This window comes from Thermobia domestica, chromosome 2, assembly GCF_964235325.1.
Source record: "Thermobia domestica chromosome 2, izTheDome1.hap1.1, whole genome shotgun sequence".
In the NCBI taxonomy this organism is placed as follows: Eukaryota; Metazoa; Arthropoda; class Insecta; order Zygentoma; family Lepismatidae; genus Thermobia; species Thermobia domestica.
This window is the reverse complement of record NC_137455.1, coordinates 90533973-90553740: the sequence shown is the minus strand read 5'-3', so window position 1 is coordinate 90553740 and position 19768 is coordinate 90533973. Positions and strand designations below refer to the sequence as shown.

The 19768-nt window shown below is 34.2% G+C and overlaps 1 protein-coding gene across 2 annotated transcripts in view; it reads right to left on the bottom strand.

The window, feature by feature from the left end:
* Window positions 1-18951, bottom strand: part of Dlic (dynein light intermediate chain) — a 42051-nt gene extending 23100 nt beyond the window's left edge. The window contains exons 1-5 of one of the 2 annotated variants that reach the window (XR_014128874.1): window positions 18784-18951; window positions 11752-11825; window positions 9310-9426; window positions 7614-7844; window positions 4208-4377 (exon numbers count right to left, since the gene is read on the bottom strand). Coding sequence is in view for 1 of the 2 variants with exons in the window: in XM_081743877.1 (XP_081600003.1) it covers window positions 4208-4377; window positions 7614-7844; window positions 9310-9426; window positions 11752-11825; window positions 18784-18866 (675 nt within the window). In the remaining variant the exon portion in view is untranslated. The remainder of the gene's footprint in view (window positions 1-4207; window positions 4378-7613; window positions 7845-9309; window positions 9427-11751; window positions 11826-18783) is intronic. The other variant, XM_081743877.1, reaches the window with a different exon arrangement.
* Window positions 18952-19768: the final 817 nt, after the last annotated feature.

Sequence of the window (19768 nt, the reverse complement as noted above, 5' to 3'; positions counted from 1 at the left end):
TACCTTTTCAAACGGGAAACGCTTAATCCTTATTTCATCGGACGGATGAGGAGAGAATATATATGAGAGAAAGAAAGAGACCAGGAAGATAAATAAATAAATAAGACATTTTATTCATGACTGACATAAGACTTTTTTCTGTAATAGAATAATGTTTAAAATTATCAATAAATGAGAAAATGAACTCATAAAATCAAGCAAAGAGATTACAATGCCGCAGTTTATACCAGTAATTGAATCTTCCCATTTGAAGCTTTTTTTTCTGGGGGGGGGGGGGGGGAACAAAATTGTTTTAACTGATTTGTTTGAATTTAATGGCTCATTTCAGCACGACTACATATTGAGAAATGGTAGTTAACAAAGATATCGAAACCACAGGAGTTCCGCAAGATAGCGAATCTTGAGCCTCTGCACCACTGCGTACTGCGAAAGTAAATGTTCCACTACGATACTATCAGTTATTTAATATATTGCTTTTTTCCTGACAACTGTACAATTCATAAATTGCAATGGTCCCGGAAGTTATTTCCTTAACACAAACATTCACATACGAAGGAGTTCACAATGAATCTACTAATAATAAAATCTGAAATCCAGACTATATACAAACAAAACCAGACGACAATTCGCTAGTGAATGGAAACACAAATAATTCGGTGCATGTAAGAAGTTACAAATGTCCTCCTTATGACAGTATTTTATGGATGACAGTTTTTTTTTTTTTTTTTTTTTTTTTTTTTTTTTTTTTTTTTTTTTTTTTTTTTTAAATGAACGGACCCCAAACGAAAAATAAAAGAGGATTTCCCGTTAAAAGGCACCACTATAGAAGAGCGCATCATAAAGATGCCCATCAAACATGACACAAAACCAACTTACGAAATTCACACACATATATCAGGGCTGTTCGAAAAGTTTCTGCAAACTACTACTTACGACGCAGTAGAGTTCTGCTATTATAACATTTGGACGAACAAGCCTTTCTATATTTAAGTTATCTTTGTTTGTTTGAGCCGATTCGTTTATTTTTCACAGCAGTTTGAAGAAACGGTTTATATGAAAATGGACATTTCTCGTGAACACTTTTGGGCAATGTTTATTTAATGATATCAAGTATAGTTTAGCACCGAAACAATGTCAAGCGACTTCAATTAGCTTTAAGGACGAGGCATTAACTGTTTACAAATCTTTTTCCGAATTCCAGCGTGGCTGCATATTTCTCAGAGATGAATTTTATGAAAGTCGTCCATTTATGTCTGTTGTTAACAGTAATGTTGATGCTGAGCGTGAAATGATTCAGAGATATCGGTATGTGACTCATAGCGTAAGATTCAAGCATCCTTGTACATTAACATGAAAGCAATAAATACGATTTTGCAGTCATCTGAAGGCACGAAAGCTTTCAAAGTGTTGGATTCAACACAGTTTAACCGAAGCTCGAAAACCAGTTTATGTCAGATGCTGTAAACAAATACTCAAAAAATCATCCGATAAGTCAAATCTGTTGTACTACATTGTTAGAGAAGATGGGACTAGGATCTACTCATAAAAACCCGAAAGTAAACATCAATCCACTATTTGGGTGTTTTAAAGTGAGCCAAAACAACAAATGTTCATTCGAAGAGTGCTACAAAGCATACAATTGCTTGTTTCTTCGGTTACACCGAGCATAAGGCAACAAAAGCTTTTGAAGATAAGAGTACTGAGTCGTAATCAACAATTTGTTTACGAGAGATTATCAATGAATTACGTAAAACAAATTCAAATCATCCCATAATTCTTCACCACCACGACGCCAGTTTCCAATCAGTACACCAAACTGTTGATTCTTTCCAGCAAAAATGTAGAATTAATGACTCATTGTCCGCACTCATCTGATTTAACAGCTAATGACTTCATTTTGTCTCCACACACAAATTTATTTATTCATTTAAAAAAAAACAAAATTAAGTTTAGACAAGGAATGATAGAGTAACGAATGGGAGACAGTATTTCCACAACATTGGCATGACAATAAAAAATATAACATGAGTTGGCAACCTTCCAACAAGGAACAAGAAAGGCGCATGAATTGACTCCCTTTATTTTAGTTTTCATCCAGAGATCAATGACGTACTTGACAACGTGTTTTCGTACAACATAGCTCTTCTCTTGGTAAGTCCGTTCCATTTTTATTCCTTGGTGTTTTTACTCTATGTCTTCCTGTTTTTAACCTCAATGACTAAGACTAGGCGAGAGTCGAAAGCTTGGAAGTTTATAGAAAATTCAGAAATCTGCAAGTAGAATGAATTCCTGAGCATAGTTTTGCAATAACATTCATACTTCACATTAAAGCATTTGTTTAACGTCCCACAAACGAGATTACTGCGTGATTGATGTAAGAACGAAAGGAATGTGAATAGGGAGAAAAACGGAAGGACCTCGAGAAAACCACCCCACTCGGCGTTTATTTACTACAAAGCCAATATCGTGCACACATGGTTTGAATGCAGGGACTTTGGCCCCAGAAGTGAATGTTCTACAGACTACGCCACTGAATTTGTGTTTAAGTTAGTATCAACATGCACAATATATCAAATCCGCAATCTGAAATATGACCAATCGTTGAAATATAATCAATTTTCTTCATTTAATGTAACACGTAATAATGAACAGTCAGTCAGAAGAAACCTGTTTACATTCCTAGTTCCAAAATCTAACCATTTTGGCGAAAAGCATGGTGTAGAACAGCAAAATAGAAACACGATGGAGATCCCACTTACGATTTTTTCCGCTTCGGTAAAGTATGTAGATGTCAACATTAAAACAATAATTACATAACATGAAATTTCGTTACTTCCACAATATACTGGAAACAAATTATTATTATTTTACGACAATTTGATCGCAAATTCTAACTGTCCCTTTCTTTCTTGTCTTTCATTTCACTGCGAATTGCTTATTTAAAAAAAAAAAAAAAAAAAATCTAGTCTTTGTTACATATTTTTGTAGAGGAGGTACTAGCAGGGGTGTCCGAACGAAAACGTACATCGAAAATGAATTTCCTCATTGGATTGTTGATCCAACTGCATTTTGTGATGATTCACCAATACGATATTCCACTGCACAAGCGAAAGCAAAAGACAATGCGCATAACTACAGAACGTAAGTTTGTTACACATCGTTAATGGACAACATAGATTAGAAACTTAAGTTTGAAGTTACCAATTAAAATACAAGTCCTCAACTACACTTGAAGCAGTCTCAAAATTTTCATTTTAAATGATCTTAAAATCTCATTCTTAGCAAACCGAAATTCCCTGATCTTTCCTGACTATTCTCGGTCTTCTCAAATACCCTGACTGTTCCCGGTTTTCCAGGTTTGTCGCCACCTTGTTGACTTTTCTATCGGTAATCCTAATAACCCTGTTAACATAAGATTCCCGTCTCAACACAAATTCCCACGTGCTTTTGAACTGCCAATTCGTTTCTAAGTTGCTCCATGTATACTTCAGCATCATTACCTCTCATTTTTATTAAAAAAGCTCACTCAACAACAGAGAGATGGGCAAAGATGGAAGACACGTCAATATTTTTCAGAATAGTGAGCGTTAACTAAACGTCAAAATCTAAGAGGCATTAACAAAGATATTCTGAATACGCATTTTCTGGCTGAATACGTTGTCAGCTAAAGTCAATTCTCCAACAAATGTTTACGCGTACTTTTTATCTCTAATTGAAGTTTTCTAAATCCTTAATTTTTATGTTATGAATAGAAAGAAAGAAACAAATGTATTACCCTCGGAATGTATCTCTTACACAGTACCATCGTAGAAGTATACGCTTAAAATGTCTAACAAAGATTATATCCACAGCTGTTTATAAGATTTCCTAAGAAAGTCTTGCAATATTTGAGAATGACATATCGCCTCTTTAATATTAAAGTGACAACTGAGAACGATATCATTTTCAGAAGAACGAGTTGAAGATTAACACTGCTGCAGGTTAACAGAGACAGATAAATGACAATTGCTCCCTAGGGGAAAAGAATGTGTGCCTTCACCTGAGGTGTCTATACACAAACCCTCCTAGCCTTTAGAACCACTTTCAACATCATAGGTCAATAAAGGTCTTTTTGAGTTGGGTCAATTTTCTATTACAGGCGGTATCTTAACATAGAAAATAAAATCACCCAAAAAACTTAAAAGCACTCAAAAAGCTTAGTACTTACTTTTGTTACAACTACAACAACATCTAATCCTAAATTTCTCGTCAGCACGCCTTCTCCAAGTGGCAAAGCATCGCAACACTCTTCATCAAAATTTCTTGACGTTCGTCTAAGAGGTGATCCTTGCTCTAGTTCATCACCGGGTTCAACGTAATCTTGCCATTTTCGAGTATCTAAAATAAAGGTTCTTGAATCAAACAAACTTCATGATTTTCATCGTAGTTAGCAATAACTAAAAGGCATTCGAAATTGGAATATCCAATCTAAATTGTATTACAAATCGAATTAACATAGCACAGTTTCCACATTTAATATATTTAGCATTATTTAAAGAAAATAAAAATAAAAAGAAAGAAAAAAAAATATTTATCATTTGGAGCCAGCCTTTCCCATTTGCTCAAGTTTCATGAATTCACGTCCTCAATGAAGCCTGAATGTCTTTAACTGCAGCATCGTCCTTGAACTCAGATCCCAGTTGGTCCTTATTGTTATATATTAATGAAAATAATACTCATCACAAAATCGTACAAGAACGTTCAGCTGATCTTGCTGTGGACTGTTATTTACATTTCCTGTAGGACGTGATTAGTACCTGAAGTTAGATTGATTAGTACTTTCCTTCTATTGATACGGTTTAAACGTGTCAGGTACTAAAATCAAATTCTCAATGGTGCTCTAACACATGAATTTTTGTAACAGTAACTTTCCACGTCAATTACTACAATATTTTTGTACGATATGGAAAAAACTATGAAAATCATTCAAATTCCAAAAACAAAGTTAAAAATCATCCCGAAAATTTTCATCATTAAATACTTCTAAGACGCTTTCAGTGCCTGGATAATAATAATCATTAAAATTTTAAGTTTTCCAGAATGCAATAGATGAACCGGACGAAACTAATTCTACGTTCGTCTGTTTGGTCAAGTTAACGGAGACTGGGATCCAAAAGAGGAATATGAAAAACAACGATACTTATTACTTTAGGAACAAATTATGACCTTGTATATTAAATTCAGAAAGCCAACTTGAAAATAATAAAAATAAATATGTAATGCATATATAAATGACAATATCACGTGACTGGAGGAAAATGCGGTGCCGAACTCCAATTTCTCGGTTACTGTTCTTTTGTTCAGTAAGGTAAACACCCCAGTAATGGACATGGATAAATTCGCCGCCAGTAATGGACACTTCGGCGGAAATGCCTGAAAAATAAGACATTGTCTAACGCAGGGATGTTTGCATTGTGTTGGAAATTATCTACGTGATATACTGGTTCCACTCAAGATTGTTAGGCTGTCGTCTGCTAAATCTACGGACTCTGCAGTTGTGGTAAAGTCGTGATGTCGATTGTACGCGCTTTTCACATTGTGTTAAGAAATTGAATAAGCTAAGAAATCACTTGGCAGCTCTCCTATAGTAAAGCTATGAACAAAATGAAAGGTGTGTGTTTTTCTACGCACTAATATTGGTATAAGAAAGACGTAAGTGTGGCAAAAATGTATATTAATAAGCTTGAACCGTCAATATTTGGGCTGTCCATGACTAGTAAGATAATGGTGCTATTTGCCAATGTTGGACACCCCCTGTCCATTACTGGTAGAATTTGAAAATGTGTCAATAATACAAATGCCCACTGCAAAAGTACCATGAAAGCTATGTGAACAAACTGCCCCCCCCCCCAAAAAAAAAAAAAAAAAAACAGCTTGTGAGGTTTACCAGTAATGGACAGTGGGTGTGTATTACTGGTGTAGCTTAGCAACTTTCGTCCAATTATGGACACTTTGCACACGTTCCAGTTCGTATATACGGGATGATTCAAAATAATTACTACAATGCTTGCGAGGTGATTTTAGAGGTTAAAAGAGGACAAAAATGTATTTGTTGTTGTTTCCCATGGGACTCCGTTGGTAGGGCTCCTTAAGGAGTCTAAAATGTGAATGATATGTTTGGCTTTTTGGCAACTTTGGCTGAACGTAAGGCAATGAAATTGTGTGGGATATTGGTAAGAAATTGTATAGGATCTATCCGTAAGATAAAATCACGGCATTTGACCGTTGGAAGTCAGAAACAGACATAAACGGCTCAATTAAATATCAGTTTCGAATTGAGCCATTTATTTCCATGTCTGAGTCCCAACGGAAAAATGCCGGGATTTATTTTACCAATAGGTCCTATACAACTTCTTATACGTCCTATACGAATAGAGCCAATATCCCACACCATTTTTGTTCATGTTCAGTCCCATTTGCCGAAAAGCCGAAAACAAAATCTGTACTCCTGCAAGGGCCCTACCAACGGCACTCCAGTATTAACTTATGAAGTAGCAACACAAGAAAGTGACCGTATCAGTGACAGTTTAAAAAAAGGACATAATCCAAAATGCGGAAGACTAAATTTCTACGGGTTACCTGCGTTGTACACTGTGAATATACTACCCTATGAATCAGGATTACTTTAATACGATTATGTCAAGTGTCATATTGCAGAAGCTAATAGAAGTACGACGATTGGAATATCTCACTCAGAGTTCTGATAACATACCAACAAAGTACAAAGAACTACAAAACTATAGAACTTGTTTTCCTTTCAAATTTATATTACCTCATTGACCTTGTATGTCTATATCTCTCAAACAAAACTAGTACGTTGCTTCAACTTCAACACTTTTATTAACACTATGGAATATCTATTCTGAAGTGTCTTTTTATCTATATTTTAATAATATCACAAATACTGATCTGACTGTCGTCAAACAATGGTTTAGACAGCAGTATTTCTCACACAATGACAAAGTTTTCGTGCCAAATTAACAGATCCACAATTGATGCTCAGTCAAATCAGGAGTGCTTACACAACTTTTAAGCGGTGCACACGACTCTGTATATAATATTTATACATGTTAAATTCATAAAATAGTTTGCACACTCCAATAACCCAATCGAATAGAAGATAACGTTTCTTAAAAGCTGAAACAAAGGTAGAATCTCAACAAGGATAGTTTCCCTTATAACATGCACCTATTCTTAAATGAAAGAATTATTTAAATCATCTTGCGAGTTCTTATTTCTACAAATTTCATATAAAACGACTAAAATCAAATCTAATAAATAAACAATAATCACTACTTAAAAAATATTAATATGCTATTGTTGGTAGGGATTGATAATGGCTAAAATGAACAATAATTAATGCCTTCTCAACGACCATGTGCGAATGACCTTGGAGTGAAATTTTACATTTTACGTAATACTGTATCTTACTAACAAAAATTGTCCTCCCTGGCAAGGTTAGCAACTTGCTCTCTCGTGTTTTGTAACATCGAAGAGGGACAACATAGGAGTGTGTTTTGATTGCCTATCAAGCTTAAGTGGAATGAATAGTAAATACTTCTTAACCAACTTACATTTTTGTTTATAATTTTGTATCACATCAGCAGATAATTTAAGTTTGTCAATATGGTCCTGTAGAATAGAAGCCCAGCTTTGAAGTTGATCCTGGATTCCCCAAGGAGTTGTCATGGCGACTGTAAACATCACTAGCGTGTGAGGGAACGTCTCTTCAGATAGCGCAAACCTAAGAAGATCCGCGTGTGCAGGATCACCATCCAAAACCCACACACTTAACCGAGTATGATCTACAAATTTAAAGACGTACATTAAAAAAAAATCAATGAAAGAAATTATCTTAAAATACTGTAATGTTTAGCTTTTCGTATTTCACATTTTGTATAGTTGCCAACAAACACATACAAATTTAATCAAAATGGTATTTGTCAATTTCGGCATGATATCTTTCATTAATAGACATAAATTATGTCTAACCATAACGAAGTTACAGAGAATATACAAGAGATGAGAATGCACTTTTACTGGCGACTACAGTCGCCTAAGAAAGTAAATTTTCTTAATATAGAGTTCATACTAGAATTCTGGCATTGATTTGCCTGAATTTCCATGACTAAGTAAATTTTCCCCGACCTGCGACACTGCGAACATTTGTGGTCACAATTAGAGAGAGAGAGAGAGAGAGAGAAAGAGAAAAAAAAATGTAATTGGCCTCCAGCATCCCCATAACCGTCCAACGCTCTCCTTTGTATTTTTCAAATGGAGAATAAGTTTCCTTCATACTGTAAATACTTACTATGACTCGAACTTGGAATACAATAATCATAAGCTAACGATATTTCTTACATTTCGGTATTCTGAATACACTCACACCCATAAACAAGTAAACTTACATTACAATTTGGCTTATCTCTAATTATATGCAACCACAAACTTTTTTTTTTTTTTTTTTTTTGTAGCACTTGAATTTCACATTTAATTTGTTGTTCTTTCAAAGCTTGAAATTTTAATACCTTTCGGAATTCTTCAAGCTTCTTTATTTCAAAATATAATTGTTTTCAGCTTCCCCCTTACCTTCTTTTTGAATCTGTTTTGATTAGATTGGATTTTGAGTTCAGCGTCCCGTTCAGCAGCGAAGTAATATGAGATGTGGATTTACAGCTTAACGTGAGATCCGAACCACATGAGCTTGCGCTCGAAATCGAACCCAGTCTTCCGCGCCGAAAGCGCGTACGCTAATCGTATAGTCTGTCTTGATTCTTTATATCCTTTGTGAGCAGCTATATATATATATATATACTCTGTAAATTATGGCAGACAGATTTTCTTGACTCTTGGAATATTTTAAAGCGTTTCCCTGACTTTCAAGCTCAGTGTGAACCCTGTAATAACAGAGGGATGAATAGCCCTATCTGATTGAAGCCTGATGCATGTTAGATAAACAGATATTTTTCTTATTTAATGCAAACTGCATGATGGAGGACTTGCTGGCAATAATACGTAATATGAATGCAGTAGTAGGCTTTTCAAACATTTTTGACTTCTACGAAAATACAATTATACGGTACCTTATATCTAATAATTTAAATTATATCAATGGATATGTAAATTTTACAAAATAGCGGATACTATTAAGCAAATCGTAAGTGAATATGCAATCCATATATATAAATACCTGAAAAATCAAACCTACAATTACACAACTGTAAAATCCTAATTTCCTATATTTCTGTAGATATTCCAAACTGTTCTTACCATCTCTATACTCATCTCGCACGTCAATATATGCATATTCTAATCCCGATCCCTTCTTAGGATCTTCCACTCCTTGTAATTTTGCAATTAGCGTAGTTTTCCCTGATTCATTATCACCTACAAGGAAGAAAGAAAAAGCATGCGGTTAAGATTTGTGAACAATTTATTCTAATATAGTATACACATGAACTGATGAAACATCTACTTTAACAGCGATTTATATTAACTTTTTGACTCGTTTTATGAGAACTAGTTAGTAAAAAAACACACACACACACTATTTCCTAATAATAAGCAAAATCTAACGTTCTATAACGTTGTGAAAAATGGGACATACTACTTACGAAAGTTCCGAACTACAACGAAACTTGAATCCGATACTGTTGGAGAGTTAACAGAGCATGGAAGATTATCTTAATTTACCTTCTGGATGATTCATGTTTACTAATGTAAAAGCTTCTTCACTGTACTTCAAGTTTCGAGTGCATGCTACAGTTTAATTACCAAGTTCTTGAATATATGACTGCAGTGGCTTTTTGAAAATTATTATAGAATACGCTATCATTTTAAATGATCACAATTATCAGAACAATTAAAAATTCTACAAATTCTCACGCACCAATGAATGCTCCTACAATCACTTACTCCTTTACTAAAACATCTGAGAATCTCCTGTAAGTTCAAGAAGTCGAATTAACTTCAAAACTGAGGCAGTATTTAAAGTTGTTTTTCCATAATGGAAGCACTATTGCCATGAAATCTTGCAGATCTTTATGCTGCGTTCATTTAGACTATTAAGTTCTTAACAGAATTATATGAATGATACTAGCGTGAACCAAGTAAAAATAAAGCCATGAACATCCTAAAAGACTGTTAAAGAAAGAAAAAAAAAACTAGTAGAGTTTAACGTCCTACGTATATGATCTTATGATTAAGGCAAGTGAATGATGGGTTAGTTGGTGGAGATAATGTGAGAAGAAACGGGGGTACTTCGAGAAAACCCACGGACAAGATGTTATCCACTACAAACTTACTTGGCCAGGGATCGAACCAGGAACCTCACACATCAAAGAAAAGCGACTTCAATGGAGAAAGTGATTATTAGATTTCTGGAATGTATTTTGTATATTAAAGTCACAAGTAGACACTTCTGCTTTAGTGAGTTCCAAGACAGTTTTTCACGAAAAAATAGCTTTGTGCAGAAATTGATCGTTAGTTGTTCTACAATTTTTCTTAAATATTTTCCGATAATTTATGTCTCATTAATTCCTCTAGAATAGTTCAATATATACATGATCTTTTAAAGAATCTTGTGTGTAACTAATTTAAGAATTACTGAAGAAGAATGTTGAAATGATTTAATAATAATTACTTGATCCGGATGCTAGAGCTAAGAAATTTGTTAAGCTAAGATTTTTCCATTTATATGCCGTAAAAGTTAGAATGCTCCTATAGAACACGCACTCCATACGCATAACACATGGATAATAATGAACAGTCAATAGACTAAAATCTAAACAAAGGAGATGAGATTCCGAAAGCTATTCTTGGAAAGAATCAAGGTAACTCTCAAACATAATAATAATAATAATAATAATAATAATAATAATAATAATAATAATAATAATAATAATAATAATAATAATAATAATAATAATAATAAAGTGACAAAGGAAAAGCACAAAACATAGTCTACCCTAATAGACATGTAAAAAGAAAAAAACTGGTAAAACTTACTGGAAAAGTTTCTGCAGATGATTATGATAGAAAAACGGCCAAGAAAACGACAAGAACAGATGGTAAGATGAATTAAAAAATGATATAAACAGGAGCATAATAATAATAATAAATCAATCGAAATTTATTGACAGATAAATGATTGATCTAACAAATTACTATTATACTGACTTCCTAAGAAAGGACTTAGCTCCAATTTGACACTTATAAGAAGTATTTCTATTTGTAAAATGAAAGAATTTCGATGAAGCTGTCAACTATTATTTTCGAAAAGAAGAAAATTACTGAAGGCTCCACAAGTGCAACAAATGATGAACAAAGTACTCAATATCTGTTGTAGTAATAGTACCCTTTTATTTTACTATTTAGTGGCGCAATTTATTCACAACGATATTTCTCTCAGGTACCACAACAGAAAAGACTACGGATTTCTGCTTTATTATGTGGAAAATATAAACTACTTAAAATCATATGTATCACACTCAATTTTAATTACCACATGCAATATGTTTAGTTCAAGTTCATACACTATATTCTGTGCTATAATACGAATTTATAATAGATAAAGTTTCAGTGTTCATTTGAATTTTCAACGGAATTAATAGATTCTGAATGTTGTAAGAAAAATGCAGTCTAGTTTTAAATATATTACTGATTTCGTGTTTATATATATAACAAATACAATTTCGTAATTCGAAAGCTTACCTAACACAAGAATAGATTTACATGATGGTAACTTGGTACTCCCTCTGGCCTGTACTTCACCCAATATAGCTGCCCTGAAAGACAAATTCAGTTTATTACAAATCAGTACCGTCAAAATTCTTTTTCTTATCTTTGGTCAATTGAACACTGTATGCACGAAATATTCTCAACGTTTTTCAGATTTTCATAAAAACTATTGCAACAAATTTTAACTAGATCTGCCGGTATATTAAAAACTATTTGCTGGTAGACAACAAGAATAAAACTTCACCTAAACGTTACACATATCACGTTTTAACTATATACACTAATTTCAGTACAGATCAAGAGGTATAAGAAACAAAAATTTCCCACACTTCATAAACTATTTATTGAATTTCACGCTTGCCAGCCTTCAACTTTACTTCTCTGAGATTATCTGAATTTGCACGAGTTCAACGTCAAATTTACAAACAAAAATCATCAGCACATCTGAACCAAAAATGAGCGCCGTGCCGTGCCGTTTAAATGGTATTTTCTACTCTAAAAAACACAGAATTCCATTTGGATGTATGTCTTGAATTTAGGAAACTCACATTAAATATATATGGAAAATGATTTCCTTTAATGAAGCGGAATTTTAGGACACCTTGTACGAGGTGATATCATCACAGTGGAAGATAGATCATTTTCGAGACTGAAAAAGACGAAGCAGGTTCACACCTCAACCACATGCATGCTCATCGTCTTTCTTGACATTCACTGGATAGGGAAACAACAACCCAGTGGCCAGATTGTTAATACAGTAAAACCCCGTTGTATCGCGGATGTATCGTGGGATCCTGGGTTATACCGTTATACCTCTCAATTTTTGAGGTACCAATATTTTGGAACGCCCTATATACGTTTGTTCGGTTTTAATCATGTCCTGTAACATTAATAATTTTGTATGTTAAAAAAAAAAGTTTTACAATTTATTTCGGGTAAAATGTGCACCGGTATGTAATTAATTACAAACACATTTTTTACTCCTAAAAACATGAACATTCGGTTTTTATTGGTCATATAAATGCGTTTTTGAACCATATTTTAGGTTTAGGTCTTATTTAGGACCGAAGTGATATAAAAGCATATTTTTTGGTCATATTTTAGCAGGGTTTGAAAAAATCCAATCCATCTGGGCCCACGTGGGTTTTTTCGGGTATTTTCGGGTTTAATTGTTTTTTTTTTTTTTTGAAATATTTCAATGTCTTTGGGGTAAAAATGTTAAAATATGATTTACCTTTCAAGATTGTCATTGTCACAACTTGCAACAATTTTCTATTCACTGCTGTTTTGAAAAAATGGCCACCATTTTGAAATTTTATATTGGATAGCCGAAAAAATCTATACAGCAAATTTAAAATGTCTTGTGCTTCTACCCTCAAAATTTCAACTTAAAAAGTCCGAAAATTGCACTCTGTAGCATAGATATCCGCTAATTTGAATAATGACCACCATTTTAAAATTTTATGCCGCCAAAATATATACAGCTAATTTAATCTCTCGTGCTTCTATTTTGAAAATTTTAACTTGAAAGACCGAAAACTGCTCTTTGTAGCGTGGATATCCGTTATTTTGAAGAAAAAAAAGGGCCATTTTGTAATTTTACGTTGGTATGCCGAAAAAATCTATACACCGTTATTTGTATAGATAGCAACAAATGACTTTACTACACTGTTATTTGAAAATTAAATTTTACTGAATACTTTTGTTACCGTGAAAGGTAAGAAATAATACTAATAGTTTTACTAATGTATTTACATATTTACTGTTAGTACCGGCACCTATGATCTTCAACCTGTCAACGTATGAGAATCTCACGACGGCACCGAGTCAAGAAGCACACTATTCACGAAAAGTATTTTCTAAAATGCAAAATTGCTTATTTTACTTCAAATAGGCTATAAGTATAATCCATACATTAATTTGTTCTATAATTATCTGAAGCTGAGATTTTAAATTCATTCATTCAGTGCATTCAGAACTTTATAAAGGTCTTATGTCGAATGTTGAACATGAAAGCATATAATTCGCCCAAAGAAAGTTCAAAATCTGATAAAAATAACTTTTAATGTGATCACCTTAGTTGTACCAATAATATTCCGGTACTAACAGAAAGGTCAAAAAACTCAGGTAGGTCCAACCCGAAAAAACCCACTGAGCTTTATCGGGCTGGGCCCACTTGGGCAAACTCTGTATTTTAGGGAGTTCCAGTCAGTGTGACCACCCAGCAAAAATACTTGGTACTAACCTCTGCAGAAAAAAAAGTATTAGATCTGGGGAAAAAAGTACTAAAATTTTATCTTCTCCCGTTTATCCTACTGTCCTTATGAGATTTTACGATATTAATATCTTATTAGAAGGTTTCCGACAGTTCTCCTTCCCCTGGATCAGGGGAGTGACCTCTCACATCCTTGACAGAACTCCCAAATTTAAAATTTTTAAAGTCAAAATTTGATAAAAACCGTGCAAACCATTTACACTCTACCAATTTTGACTTTACACCTCCAAACTAAAAATACTGGCGGAGTCCCTGCTTAATTGTCGTATTAGAACTCTCTGTAAAACCACTAAAGTAATAGAAGTATGACAGATATAGAGGATGTCAGAAAAAAAAGAAATATCATAAAATTGGTATTAAGAAAATCGAATTTTAATTCCTTAATAGTCTACTAATTAAACTGATCACTAAATATATAATATCGTTTACTATGGTCATTTATTGACACTTTTGTACTTCCTATTTTCCCCAATAGAATGAATTATAACTTGCCAGAATTTCTTCTCGTTGAAGGATGCGACAGAGCGGCACCTATATCCCACTTCCGCTCTTGTAAACACTACCGTTAAAAAAAAAAGAAAAAGGTAGAAAAAAGTTACCAGGAACAGTGAAGTTTTCGTACATGAGAAAAGAAGAGGAGGAGAAAAATACTAGATTTATTGCTGAAAGTACTAGAACACTAAAATATTATAAAAGGTACTAGATCTACTGCGAAAGTACTAGCGGTAGTCACACTGGTTCCAATCATTATTCAGAAATACAATATTGTCAACGTATGTAACTAGTACTGGCAACTTCCAATTTCCTTTCTTAGAATATCTGACCCTGTATAACGAGACTTCGGAACTTAAAGGAATATTACACGTTGTGAGGAGTAACTCTTCTTTATTTGGCATAGCATCAACTACTTTGAAAAAAGAAATCAACATCTCGGCATCTTTGTGTCTCTATCACTGTCTCCTCCCTTGCAATAATCCCTGGCAGTACATAGGTGGGAAATTCCCCCATTCATATCTGGGGAAGACTATTAATACACGGGAGTTGAAAGTGGTACTGTGGAAATACTGGTAGTACGCTTTGGGTATAATCGGGGATAGACCCTGCGAGAACTTTCCCCTGGACCACCTGTTAAAATTATGACTGTACTTACGGTAAGACGAGTCACTACTATATTCAGCGTTCGTACATTTTTCGAATACGAGAGGTATTTAACGTTGGCTGGAGGCTTTTTTGTCAGAAAACTTGGCATCACTGAATATAGTTCCAAAATTTCTAAAGTCAAGTGCCCTAATGGTGTGAAGTTGCTTAGTATTAGGTTATATTTTAGTTTTTAGGGTACAAGTGTGTGCATATTTTCACACTTTTTAGGTCATAAAAATCTGATCAATAGTAATCAGATAATCTTTAATCTCGAGATTTGGTAAAAGTTGGCTGAGCATGGTGGAACTTGAACACTAAACTTATTCATTTTTAATTCGTAACAGCAATAAGGACACTAATACTGCAACTTGTTTCCATTAAGATGTGTCGATACAATAGATTTAGTAAAATAGATCTCCAGTCCTCAATAGATGAAAAGTATCTATTTACAATTTAAATTCCTGTTTGGAGCGCAGCAGAAAAGCCCATGCAAGAGCGTGAGGATGTCGCCGTAGGGAGCAGGCGCGTCAGCGACGGAGGGATTCGCACAAATGACACTGCACACACTTGATATTGTGTAAAATCACATGGTTAGAGCATCTGTACTAGTTTTACACTAGTAACTCTCGAAATACTCCGTTGATGAAAATCAGTATGTCACAAAGTCGTATTTCATTTGGACTCATTGATTTTAACTCTGACTCCCACACAATTCTCTTGCATTCAACTCATTTTAACCGTAAAATTACAATTTTTATGGTGGACTATTCTGCACCAATATCTCGTCATTATCATCCTCACTCCGTATCAGTCTCAGTGCATAATTGTTTGAGATTAAACTCAAAGGAAGAAAAAAAAAGCTATGCCATACACAGCTTCCTTTGCAACGAGAGAGAAACTACCCGAGTGAGGGCAGGAGCGCCCCAGGGGAAGGGGGGGAAAGCGAAGCGAAGGGGTGCGTCCGTAGGAAGCAGGCGCGTCAGCGACGGGGCATACGCATAAACAAGGATAGTGGAAAAATACATAAAATATCCGCAATAATTTTCACCTTCAAAAACACTTAAATAATCGTAGTAACTCTTACTTTCAAAATGGCTTCACTGGTTTCCCGGGTACAAATGGCCCGCTGCGAGGAGAAATTAGTCTGTTTTGAATGTTTACTTCTCTTCCATCGCAAATGTCCATTGCTAACACGAACAGAACATTCCCGCCGTTTATTTCCACCTTTTTCGCATTCTTGTATTCTCGCTTCAGTAAATTGCAGGGTGGATTGATTTAAATCAGTCTTATTTAAATCACGATTTAAATCACTTGATTTTTTTTTTAAATAAAAATCGTTGATTTAAATCAAATTCCGAAATAAATTAATTTAAAGTGAAAATAAGTAAAACCCCGTTTCTGTTCTGTTATTTCAATGTATTTCAATATGATATCTTTTACGAAAATGTGTTTGACATCGTATTATACTATTAATTTTGATTTTGGTAGAGCCGTCTGCTCGAGTGAACCCTAGGGGTCCAGCATAATTTTCCAAAAAATGATAGAATTTCGCTTCTTTCTACTAATATTAGGTTAGATTTGGTTACGTTATGTTACGTCTAAGTACTTGCATTATCCATTTCTCCTGTAAATTTAGTGTTTTTTATGTGCTTCTGGACCCCTACACAAACGTAATCTAAGATAAACTAACCTAAACCAAAATAGTGTGAACAGAAATTACCAAAATTGTAACGTTTATTATATATATATATATATATATATATATATATATATATCTATAAAGAGCTGGACCACTTCTGCTAAACATAGGCCAAAAAAAAAAAAAAAATCGGATGGCATTTGGTATCTCAAAAAAAACATCGAAGCTCCGGAGCCGGCACTGTGACTTGTAGTGAACAGATGTAAACAACCTCGTTCAGTACTGTATATACCCATCGTTGCTGGCGCACCCCTCGCTAACCCTCGGGGCACCTCGCTGCTCTCCTGCACTGACTCGGTTAAATACCATTAGCGCTTTTTAATAGGCACCTAGCACAAGTTCGTTCGTTTCATTTTATGCACTGTAGTTTTAAATTTTATGTAATAGTATGCATGAGAACCCCCTGATCTGCGTTTCTTCTGTGTTCTATTACCACTTCTACATGAAATACTATAAATTTTCTACGTAGTGCAATAGTAAGAAGCATCCATGTGCACAAGACATGCGATATGCGTTAAATTCCTTCCCCTCCTTACACACATACTTAAAGATAAAGTACAAGGGCACTACACATGCAGATAGAAAGTACAGGTACGTTCTTTTTTATTTTCGTATCAGTCGATAAGTAAATAAAAGTCGCTTTGTTACCCCTTTTGTAAGTTCGTACATACAAATGAATAATCCCTAAAAGTATGAGCTTCCTGCTTCTTCGGGAACTGATGCAGCTTCATATATACTATATCCAAATTTATATCATACGCCCACATTGTATTTATAATATACACATCACAGTTACAAATAAAGGGTTAAATTCCAAAGTTGGGCGTCCGTTTCCAGCAAAATTTTTAAAATTTACAGGAAAGATATGGATAATTTGATCGTTTGTGTGCTTGATAATATATAAGAGTCTCGAAAAATCTGTTTATTTGTTATATATATGCGGCTATAAACATGGGACTATACGACGAGCGGAGGGAACTACTTGGCGCAAGGTAACCAAACAGTTGCATTGTGGGAAAGAAATGAGCATTTATGTTATCAACATGGCGAATGTACAAGGGAAATGAACTAACAGTTTTAACATTTGTGAAGCAATACGTTGATAACGAGCAAAATCTTTTAAAAGTTTGTGAAGAGCACGGATTAATGAACCTAATGACAAATTACACAAAGTGTGCAGAGGAGATAACAGCGAAAAGCGGACGCCCAACTTTGGAATAAATGCCCAAATAAAGAACTGTAATCACTATCAAATGAGCCGGAGTCACTACCAAGTGATTTGAAGAAGAAACTTAATAATACCCATAAAATCACTAAAGGTTTAAGAAGAATGAACTAAGAATAGCATACATACAATGGAAATAAACATAGGATTTCCGTACCAAATTCGAAGTGCAAGGGTAAAAGTTTTTTAAAACAATGATAGGTTAATAGAATTAATGTTTTAATTTAGTTCAAACTGAAGTATGCCAAATCAACGATTAAACGAATAACATATGTTTATTTACAATTCTACTAACAATTAGTTATGATCTACGGATTCGGTTATCAAATCCTCTGAAGGGGCAACACAGTACGTTGCTCCACATTTCACGTTAATATTCTTTATGCTTCAATACTACTTGAACTTGTAAAGGCGTTTTTCTAAATAACACACTTGTCCATTTCACACTGTAACATATTAACGTTGTATAACAGAAAAGCACAACTGAACCACCGTAAACTTCAATCACATTTCAGAATAAAATCGGTTTCCTGTCCTAGTGTCAAAAAACTGCTTTACAAATTATATATATTTATTTCTCTTGGATACCATAACTAGGTTTACTAATGGTTCTATACAGATTTTAGTTACCACTAACGTTAGCTAAAGAAATCAAAATGTTTTTACCATAAATTCTCCTTGTTTTCTCCTTCACTTTTCTTTTTCTCATTACTGCCAGCTGGAGCCCCTGTATCCATGATAGGCGCCATCTTTCAGTAATCACACTCAGGCCATGAAGAGCACACACCAACGCCCGGATGACGAGCAACGCAAGGGTTTGCGCTGCTGTGAGTCATTCATCAGAGTAGGAAATTCTAGGACAGTTTTTGTAAGTGTATTCGTGAGAACCAAGGACTTTTTGTTTGGTTGTTTGTTTACATTTGTTTTTCCTGCCACCAACTATACAGTTTACCATGTGCAATATAAATTGCTCATATGCTGAGTCTCTCTAAAGGTTATAGAACAAAAATAATCATCTTATTTTTTAAGAATATGTTCAGTTTTCTTACGTAACAACATGAATAATGCATTACGCAATACGAATATTTAAAAGGACAATGTTGATTACTTTTTTTCTAATGTTTGTTTATGCAACATTTTCCGTAGTATTAACAGATTTCATACTTATACTAGTGATACTCTATTAAATATTAAAGTTGATACACTATTAAATCGAACGATCCTCCCGCTCACTAATTTCAACCCTAAACTATAGGAATAAGTCCCTGATGTTCGACAAAATACACACAATATTCTATATAAAAAGTTGGTGTATTTAATAAATAAACACTAATAAATATTCAGCAAGTGGGCTTTGTCGTGGACAAACACCGTGTGCGTGGGTTTCCTCGGAATTCTCCCGTTTCTTCCCATTATCTTCATTCCACCATCTAATTGATTGTCCTCTGTTTTCTTTAGCTTACCCAGCATAATCGTAGGACGTAAAACTGAAAGATTTCATTTCAATAAATGTTCAGGAAAGTATAAAATTTAAGGAAAATGTACTTTCTTATTGTTGGCCCATTTCAATTGCAAGCAATCGGAAGTTCTCAGCTTAAATTGTACTTTTTTTTTCAGAATAGTTGTATATATATATATATATATATATATA